Source organism: Callorhinus ursinus, unplaced genomic scaffold (assembly GCF_003265705.2).
Source record: "Callorhinus ursinus isolate GAN/ISIS: 27379988/994484 unplaced genomic scaffold, GSC_fseal_2.0 scaffold13, whole genome shotgun sequence".
Classification (NCBI taxonomy): Eukaryota; Metazoa; Chordata; class Mammalia; order Carnivora; family Otariidae; genus Callorhinus; species Callorhinus ursinus.
Genome location: NW_027397075.1, coordinates 13,549,701 through 13,559,856, shown reverse-complemented (window position 1 = coordinate 13,559,856; position 10,156 = coordinate 13,549,701). Strand labels below are relative to the sequence as shown.

Below are 10,156 nucleotides of genomic sequence, written 5' to 3'. Positions count from 1 at the left end.
GAATGACAACAAGGACAAATATAACATATTAAGCGCTCTGCTAAGTAAGTTCTTTTATGGGCACAACTAGTTTCCTTTTATGACATCCTAAGGAAGCAGGACCTGCTATTATCCTATTTTGCAGATGAGGAAGCTGAGGCTGAGGGGGGACCCCTAACTTGCTTGGGCTACACCAGCAGAACGTGAATGTGAACCTTAGAAGTGTGACTTGAGGGTGTGTGCTAATTCCCGTGCTGAGACCTTAGCGTGTGTGCGTCCGAACTCGGGGCTCTCAGTTTCGAGGTGGCACAAGGCTGGACCCCATGCTCCAGTCCGAGGACAGAGGACTCGGTGTGGGGACCAGGAGGATTCAGGGCCGGGTCCAGCCCAAGGCAGCCTGGGCATGCGGGGGATGAGTCCCTCCAGACTCCCAGGGCTCCCTGGCCCGCGGTCCGGGGCCTCCTGGCCTCGGGGGCAGGGACAAAGGGAGAGCTGGAACAGTGGTGTGCTGGTAGCTCTTCAACAACAGGCTTTCTGGGGAAAAAGAAAGCCCCAATTTGTTGACTTGGCAGTTTCTGAGGTATTGTGCTCCCTGCCGGCTGATTTCAAGCTACCAAGGACATTACTGAATGTGAAGTTGGGCAGAGATGTGCGCTATATTGGCTTTTGTCATCTGGGAGCACCTGGCTCCTAGGTCTCTGGCTGGCGGTCGGGATTCCTGAGTCTTGGGAGACTGAGGCCTAGCTGCCTGGGTTCTAGAGAAATAAGGAAGATGGGAGCTGGACCTCCTGACTTGTGGAAAAACGGGTGCAAGGACTCGTTGGAGGGGGGATTTAGGGGCTGGGACTGCTGGGTCCCAGGAGGGTTGGGAGAAGATTTCCTGCCAATGCAAAGGAGGGGAGCCCATTTCCTTTGCAAAGAGGTCTGAGGGCTGCATGGCCTAGTGAGGCCACCATTGTTTTGCCACAGCACCTGTGACAACAGCCTGGTGGACTTTGGAGATACCTCAGTCTCCCCTTGGTGCCACCACCTGACCCCTCCAAATGCCAGGGTCACCCTGAGCCCCACCCACACCCATACTTAGCACACATTCCCTGAGTCCCCCTTCTGCCAGGCAGGGGGCTGGACTCACCTGGTGATGAAGTGGTCAAGGCCTTCCTCCCAGGAGGTTCGAAGCTCCACCCAGCAGCTGGGAGGGGGCATAGACCTATAAACCAGAAACGAACCCATAAAGCAATACAGCACAGGAGCTTGGCTCATGGACACTGGCATCAATGGCTTCAGGCCAAATCCCAGTTTGGCCATACGTTAGCTGGGCGCACCTGGGTCATTTAGCTGATTAACCTCTGCAGCCCTCACTTTCCCTGTCAATTGCTAGCTTAGAGGGTTTGGGGCTTAAGGAAGGGTCAAGTCCTGCTGGTGGCCCTCAGTAGGGCCATAGCAAGGCCGCAGAGGTGACTCACCACCCATGTTCCAGTGTGTCTCCTCCTCACCGCCACCCTGTGAGGTCATACCATTCTCGGACCCGAAACCAGCTCAGGGACGCCCAGTGATCTGCCTGTGCCTGCAGTGGGAGGCCCCTCAGCCCAGTTTGCCTGGCACCCAGCCCCAGTCACTCTTTGGACGTTTGAATCAGCACCCTGCCTCATCTGGACCCGGGAATTCTGGCCTCCAGCTGCCCAGCCCCTTCCCTGCCCCTTGGCTCCCCTCCCCCAACCTCCCCGCTGATTCCAGGAGGGAAATGGATCAGAGGGGCAGAGTGGCCCCAGGGAAGCCCCAGGGAGGCTGGGACATAGCCAGCGAAGGGAGGGGAAGATCAGCCAGCCCTTACAGGTTCTCCAGCCAGCCCTCTGACAAGCCCGCTGTCTGGAGCCTCCAGGCCCATGCTCACCCTAGAACGCTCTCCCCCATCTTCCCCAAAGCCCGTTGGGCCCCTGCTATGCCAAGTCTTGGCTCCAGGATCTGCTCCCTGGGGAAGACTCCACAGACCTCACAGAGCCGTGGGCAGTTGATGCTGGCGTCCAGAGGCCAGCAGATGCCCCCTGCCATAGAGGCAACCCCGTGGGAATGGCGCAGGTCCAGACCGAGGGGCCTGCAGGCTTTTACGACATAGACAAAGTCTATGAACAATAAGTAGTATTGTTGGGAGCGCTTTAAACCTCTATATAAAATAGTTCACACTGAATGCGTTGTTCTGCAACTCACTTTTTCCTTTTAACCTGATGTTTCCAAGTTTCTTCCCATCTAAAAAAACCCACACAAAATAAAAAACTCAGCTTTATGGAAGTAGGTATTTGTTTCCTAAGTCTGCTGTAATCAATTACTACAAACTGGGTGGTTTAAGCAACAACGATTTATTGTCTCATAGTTCCAGAGGCCAAAAGTCCAAAATCAAAGTGGGGGCAGGGTTGGTTCCTTCTAGAGGCTCCGAGGATGAATTCTCTTCTGTGCCTCTCTCCTAGCATCCGGTGGCTGCCAGAGACCCTGGATGTTCCTTGGCTAGGAAGAGGACCTCTCCAACCTCTGCCTGCCTCTTCACATGGCCTCCCCCTCTGGGGCTCCTCTGTGACCCTGGGTCTCAGATCTCTCTCTCCTTTCTCTTATAGGGACACTATTCATTGAGGTAGAGCCCATCCTAAGTCCAGGATGGTCTCATTGTGAGATCCGTAACTTACAACTGCAAAAATTCTATTTCCAAATAACAGCACATTCTCAGGGACTGGAAATTGGGACTCGGACATCTGTTTTTTTGGAGACACAATTCAACCCACTACAAGGAATAATTAATTAATTAATTAATTAATTATATATTTTTTGGAGAGAGCATGAGAGCAGGGGAGGGAGGGGCAGCAGGGTAAGGAGAGAGAGAATCCCGAGCAGATTCCCCACTGAGCTCCAAGCGGAACCTGCCACTGGGCTCAGTCTCACGACCCTGAGATCATGACCTGGGCTGAAATCAAGAGCCGGACACTCAGGCGCCTGGGTGGCTCAGTCGTTAAGCGTCCGCCTTCGGCTCAGGTCATGGCCCCGGGGTCCTGGGATTGAGCCCTGCATCGGGCTCCCTGCTCAGCGGGGAGCCTGCTTCTCCCTCTGCTTCTCTCGCTCTCTCTCATGAATAAATAAATAAATAAAATCTTAAAAAAAAAGAAAAAAATTCAAACCTCAAGAAAAGTTGCAGGAATAATGTAATGAATACCCTCCATGTAGGCTCACAATTGTGAACATTTTGCCACATATGCTTTATCTCTCTCTTACACAGCACATACCCGCACACATTTTGCTAAACCATTGACTACCTCAGCTGGCACCTCCTGAGGGCACAGATATTCTATATAATCATGTACCATTATCACATGTGACAAACTGAACAGTGATAAAAAAGATACAATAACCTTACCTAATATAACCATGTTCTAATGTTCCCGGTAATGCCCTTTTTAGACGATGTTTTCTTTGATCCAGGATGAAATCAAAGACCATATTTAGCTGTCATGTCTTTCAAGTCTCCTTTAATCTAAAATAGTCCATTGGGGCTCCTGGGTGGCTCAGTTGGTTAAGCGCCCGACTCTTGATTTTGGCTCAGGTCCGCAAGTTCAGGATCATAAGATAGAGCCCCCCCCCCCCCGTTGTGGGCTCTGCAATCAGGGGGAGTCTGCTTCTCTTCCTCTCCCTCTGCCCCTTCCCCTGCTTGCGTTCTTGCTCGCTCTCTCTCTCAGATAGATAAATAAACCTTTTAAAAAATAAAATAAGATAGTCCGCTTGTTGGGGCACCTGGCTAGCTCAGTTTATAGAGTATGCAACTCTTGATCTTATAGTCATGGGTTCAAGCCTATGTTGGGTGTAGAGGCTACTTACAAAAAAATAGTAAAAATAGTCTGCTTGTCTTTCTTTTTTTTTTACAAAATTTTATTCTTGAATGTACAACAGGATCTAAGACAACACTTCATTCCAGCTATAGGTAGCAACAGATGCTATGACAGGGAATCCAGATGTTTAAACAGGAATGGAATTAAGGATCATCATTGCCTCGGGCACAAGGAACAGCTTACTTTTTGCCAGATTTCTTAATTCCACCTGTGGCCAGGGGGCCCTTCCCCGTGGCCTTCGCTTTTAGCTCCTCGAGTTTCTTCTGCTCCTCCTTCTGTTGCTGCTTGAATGCCTTATCTTCCTTGTCCATCCCCTTGGCCTGCTTCTTGGGCTGCTTCAGGGTCTTCTTCTTGCCACCTTTGCGGCCGGACATGGCGCCTGCCGCCCCTTCCCCCAGACCCTGCCCAGTCCGCTTGTCTTTTTATGTGTCTTTCAGGACATTGATTTTTCTTTGTTAAGGACTCCATGGAGCGCCTAGCTGGCTCAGTCAGTGGAGCGTGTGACTCTTGATCTTGGGGTTGTGAGTTTGAGCCCCATGTTGGATATAGAGATTACTAAAAAATAAAAACATTTAAAAAAAAAAAAAAAAGGACTCCAGGCAGCTGTTTTCCAGAATGTTTCTGAGATTTATCCTTAAAGATGCATTTGGATGTAGTTTGTTAATAGCTGTATGGTTTTTCATCCAATGTTTATGCTCCGATTTATTTCTCAACTCTTCTGTCAGTGAAGGACTTAGTCTTTTGGCACTTTTTCAGTGTTATAAACAACATTCTAATGCACATCGTTGTACACAGACCTCCATGGACACGTGGGTGGGAGTCTAATGCTGTTATCCATCTAGAAGAGTGAATCAGTAGGGGGAGGTGTTCCGTTGTTCTCCTGCTGCGGCATAATGACCATTCCACAACTTAGAAGGCTTCAAACAATTATTTGGTTTTCTATTTCACAATTGTGAGGGTGGGCTGGGTTCTGCTGCAGATTCTCGCTGCTGGGCTCTCGTGCAATTGCACGTAAATAGTGGCTGGGGCTGGGGTCATCAGAAGTCTTGGTTCCCACGTCTGGGGCCCAGGCTGGATGACTGGGTCACTGGATCAACTGGGGTCAGTTGACATTTCCCTCCCCACATGGCCCTTGCCTGTGGCTTGCATGGATGTCCTCACGGTATGGCTATCCCAGACATGGCAGCTGCTTGCCCCAGCACAAGGGTCTAAGGGGCCTGGGTAGAAGCTGCAAGACTTCTCAAGACTCAGCCTTGGAGGTTGAGAAACTCAACCCCGAGGACCATCACTTCTATGGCATTCTACTGATAAGCCACTGGGACCAGCCCAGGCTCCAGGGGAGAGGATTTGATTCCACCTTTCAATGGGAGGAGTAACAGAGAATTTGCAGCCATCTTTTATCCACCACGGAAGTTATGCTCTTTAGCTTTATTAAATATGGCCAAACTGGTTTGCAAAGTGTAGGTATTAATTTACACTCTGTAATAAAGAGTCTCACTCCATTTTTGATGTTTGATAGTTGACAGCCTTAAAGCCACATGCCTCCCTCTTCCCCTTGTGCTCCACATCTGGGCCAGCCAATAAGAGGGCCCTGGTGCTCTCTCTCTGGCACTGGATGGAAATTTAAATCAGGGAACTCCCGGCCAGTGTGGAGGGGCCCTCAGCCCAGCGCCTCCTCCCCCACCACCATAATGAGAGCTCCTCCTTGTTCTTTCAAGCCATTTCAGACCTGCTTGGGAACTGGCTGTGCTCCCCGTAGAAAGCCTCATTATGTCAATAATCAATCTTGTCATATCAATCACATCTCTTGATGCGAGTGGCCTCATCAGTCTTCACATTTGAACCAAATTTTGTGTGAAGATTTGATCCCGTAGTGGGGCAACCATGAAACACGCTCCTGACAACAGCACATGAGTTTCACCTGGCTCACACCTGGCTACAACCTGGCATCATCAGATTTTTAGATTTCTGGCAATCTGATGGCAAACATGGTGTGAAATAATAGGGAAAAAAATGTGTGTGTATATCTGTTTATCTATATATCTCTATATGCCCCCAGTTGCTGGCACAAAGTTTCTAAAACCCTTATAAATCAGGGTGCCAGGGACACAAGGTTTTCATTACAGTTGGTGTCGGGGAACTGGGACTTGCTAGAATGGCCCTGACTCACAGAAACATGGTTTGGGAAGAGAAAGGCAAAGAGGTGGGTGACAAGCAAGGAGCCTCTGATTCCTACACCCGTGGTATGGTGCAGCACCTGTCCTGCACTCAGTCACTCCAGCTAAGAGTTACCAACTCCCTGAGAGCTGGTTCACTGGAGGCATACGGAAATGCAAACTAGTAAGAAAAAGGCAAAATATTCAATCCCTTGGTTATCTGTAATAGTTAAAATGCAATTAAAGGAGAATGCTGGGTCTGACCTTGTTGCTGGACCAAGCTCGGATTTGGGTGCATCTAAGCTTCAGCCACTTGCCTAGAAGCCACTCCCCAAGGGAAAAGTTATCCAGCGACAACACAAAGTACCTCTAAGACAGACCTCTTCTGCTGGCCAAGGAGGTAGTCAATGTAGGGGAAGGGCAAAACCAAGAAGCCACTGAAACCAGGGGCCAGGGTGAAGGAGCGGTTTCATTTCGTAGATTGCTATCATCAGCTTCCTCTGGAGCCCTTACTGTCAGGATTGTGAGAGTGACTCACGTGGGGCCTGTCTTTGGTTGTGAATGCTGCAGAGTGGAAGAACATGTTCGGGTGAGTCAGGACCCACGGCTCCCTATTAAACAATCACAGATGGCTGCACATGATCCAGACACATAGGAGGGAACAGCCAGCCTGGCAGATGGGATAAAAGCCACTGTAAGGACTGTTTCCCCCAAGAAAGTGGGCCGTCTGTTTCCGCCTTATAAATGCCAAGTGGATCACCCCAGATGAAGCAGCTTCTGTGCTCTGTATGTAAGCCATGTGGGACCGGCTTCATGATGGACATTCACCCTCTGAATATGCTTGTTTCCCAGGTCACAGTAAAGTCTGTGGTTAAGGGATGGCTTTTTGCATGGGAACCCCATATAATCTACTGCTGCAAAACCGAAGGGCAGTTTGGGAAATCTTATTGCATTTGCTGTCTCTGCTTCCTCTTGTGGGTCTTAGTAAAAATGAAAATATGGGGCACCTGGCTGGCTCAGTCAGTAGCGTATGAGACTCTTGATCTTGGGGTCGTGAGTTTGAGCCCATGTTGGATGTAGAGAATATATAAAATTTTTAAAAAATTTTAATATTAGATTAATTAATGAGAAAATGAGGCGTCAGAGGAGAGAGTCAAGAGGCTGGTCTTAGCAGCGTGGGAAATTTACAGTTATTAAGGAATAAGGTGAACAAGGTGAATATTGATAGAAATGAAACAAAGAGGAGAAAGAGAGGGAGGAGTGGAGTGGTAGGACACACCCCAGCAGGGTGGGAATCTTTACATGGTTTCTTTTAAGTGGGGTGAATAAATGCTGAATTGATGGAATGAGAACAAAGGTTTTACTACAGCACCGTGGCTCTCAAATGAGTCTTCTCGCTTGACCCTGGCTTGGAGAAATTGTAGAATCCAGGAGGCAGAGATCACAACCAGAAGCCTGACCAGCAATCATCTGGGGCAGTGGTTGGGCAGATCAGTCAGGTTACGGAGAACAACGGGGCCAGGGTCCCTTGGCTCAACCCCTCCCTGGGGACCCAAACCACTTTTTTTTTTTTAACTCTTTTCCAAAAAGTGTTACTGTGATATGAGGGACATACAATAAGTTGCACATAATCAAAGTGTACAGTCTGATACATTTTGATGCATATATACACTCCTAAAGCCGTTATTATTATCCTGGTATTCGTCACCCCCCACATTAACCTCATGCCCTTTGCCTCTCCCAACCCTGCCCAGGCAAGTGCTGATCTGCTTTTTAGCACCATCGACTAGTTCACACTTACTAAACATGCGTGGGACCATGCAGTGTGATCTGTTTAACCAAATAGCCTGGCTATTTTTGTTTGTTTTCCACGTCCATCTTGTTTGTCACTGTGGTGGAAACACAGATAAAAGCTTTACCTTCTCAGACGTTCAGTGGTACTGACGACGTTCACACTGTCGCGCAGCCATCAACCCCGTTGCCCCCAGATCCCTCCTCAGCTTCTCAAACCCAGACTGTGTCCTTATTAAATACTGACTCCCCACACCCCATCCCCTGGCCCCTGGCACCCACCATCTACTCTCTGTCCCTGTGGTTTTGATGACACTAAGTACCTCATAGAAGTAGAATCTTAGAGTGTTTGTCTGCCATTAGGTTTTTTGAGGTATAGTTCCGTTGATTTATTTTTTTCCCCTTCGAGTGGGCCATACTCTCCTGTTTCCTTGTGGGCCTTTTTTTTTTTAAAGATTTATTTGTTTATTTTAGAGTGGGGGAGGGGCAGAAGTTGAGGGAGAGCAGACTCCCCACTGAGCATGAAGCTCCATGCAGGGTTGGATCTCACAACACCGAGATCTTGACCTGAGCCAAAACCAGGAGTTGGATGCTTAACCCACTGAGCTGCCCAGGCGACCCTGCCTTTTTTTTTTTTTTTAAGTAATCTCTACACCCACCGCCAGCCTTGAACTCATAACCTCAAGATCAAGAGTCACCTGCTGGGGCTCCTGATCTCAGGGTCTTGAGATCAAACCCTGCGTGGGGCTCGGCACTCAGCGAAGAGTCTGCTTGAGATTCTTTCTCTCCCTCTGCCCTTCCCACTGCATGCTCAATAAATAAACAAACAAATAAATAGCATCTTAAAAAAAAAGTCACCTGCTCCACCGACTGAGCCAGCCAGCCGGCCTGGTGATTATTTGGTGGCACACTAGACATTTGAGTCTAATAATGCCCTAGCTCTGGACACCAGATTCTCCCTCCCCCATTGTTACTGTGCTTATTGATTGTTTTTGTTTTTGTGAAGGTCATGGGCGGTCTCTGTGCCTGGGAGCAGCCTGCAGGTTCACTTACCATCTTCCCAGGTCTTCTCTGAGCCCTTCCTTGGACGCGTGCAGTCGCTTTCTCATTCCTCCTGTATGCACAATTGTTTTATTTCATTGTGGTTTTTCGGGGGTCGGGGTGGGGGCTGGTGTTTTCTTTAGCCGAGGTATAAGGCCCACAGAACACTGTGTAAGCTGAAGGTGTCAGGATCTGACACATTTATACACAGCGACGGGTACACTACCGTGTACACTACTGGTAGTTTATACACTACCGCGGTGCGGGCGAACACGCCAACATCATTATCGTTTCTTCCACGTGGTGAGAACACCTAAGATCTCATCACCTGGCAGTTTTGAAGTGTGTGATATGGGACTGTTGACTATAATGCCTGTCCTGGATATTAGATCTCCAGAACTCACTTATCTACTAGTTTGTGCCCTTAAACCACATCTCCCCAGTTCTCCCCCAGCTCAGCCTCCGGTAACCACCGTGCTACTCTTATTCTCTGTCTCCATTATATGCAGTGGTTTTGAACGTTCTAGTTTTTAATGTCTGGCTCCTGAAAGCGGAAAAGGGAACAATGAAGGGGGGATAAAGGCACCAGCCCTTCAAATCCCCTGGAAGTCACCTCAGCAGGAGAGACAGGGGCTTGTCACGGGGGTGGGGGACAGCAGCGGCTGCCCACCTCTGTGCACCTCTGGGCTGAGATCCCTGATACTTGGAGGACACTGGTCCCTTTTGTCCACCCTAGTTCACCCCGTGAGCTCCATACCACGTGGCTGGCTGCCTGTGTGGGGCTGGGGGCCAGAGGCTGCTACTGTGGGAAGAGCTGAAATCGATGGCAATTTACCCTCTGGAGCCTCTCCTGGAAGTTGTAAGCCTTTCACAGGACTCCAGAGTTCCAAAGTGGTTACTTTAGATTCTATTAGTACAGTTGTTGTCCAGGTGGGGAGACGGTTCCCAGTGCTTCTTCCTCCACCATCTTCTCAGGATCTTCTCTGATCCAAGGCGTTTTGCATGTGTGATCCGGGGTGGAGAAGAGAAGCTCCCCGGACTCCTTGACGTAGGAGCCCTGTGCACTGTGCCACCAAGACCCACTGGTGAAGCCCTGACTTGGGCTACAATTAGATGGGAGGTAAAAATATAACTGTTGGTAAGACTGTACAAGTTGGAATGTTTGGGCAGGCCTGATGTAAGGAGGTTGTGTCTCCTTTACCTAATGTTTTATGTAAATGGATATTATGTCACGCTAGGAAACATGTCCCCTACTTTGTATTGTAAAACCAAAACCTGTGCGTTTTGTCCTAATGGGCTAAGAGCCCTAGTGCTTTAAGTCCT

General features: G+C 49.1%; 1 protein-coding gene and 1 long non-coding RNA gene across 2 annotated transcripts; both read right to left on the bottom strand.

Moving 5' to 3' along the window:
* Positions 1-81: 81 nt before the first annotated feature.
* On the bottom strand, positions 82-6,365 carry LOC112828396 (uncharacterized). The gene is made up of 3 exons (XR_003209506.2): positions 6,266-6,365; positions 1,112-1,186; positions 82-513 (listed from the first exon to the last, which is right to left on the bottom strand). It is a non-coding gene; the product is annotated as an uncharacterized lncRNA (long non-coding RNA).
* Positions 3,879-4,234, bottom strand: LOC112828349 (translation machinery-associated protein 7-like). The gene has a single exon (XM_073900282.1). The coding sequence runs from the start codon at positions 4,217-4,219 to the stop codon at positions 4,025-4,027; it is 195 nt and encodes a 64-aa protein (XP_073756383.1). The 5' UTR covers positions 4,220-4,234; the 3' UTR covers positions 3,879-4,024.
* Positions 6,366-10,156: the final 3,791 nt, after the last annotated feature.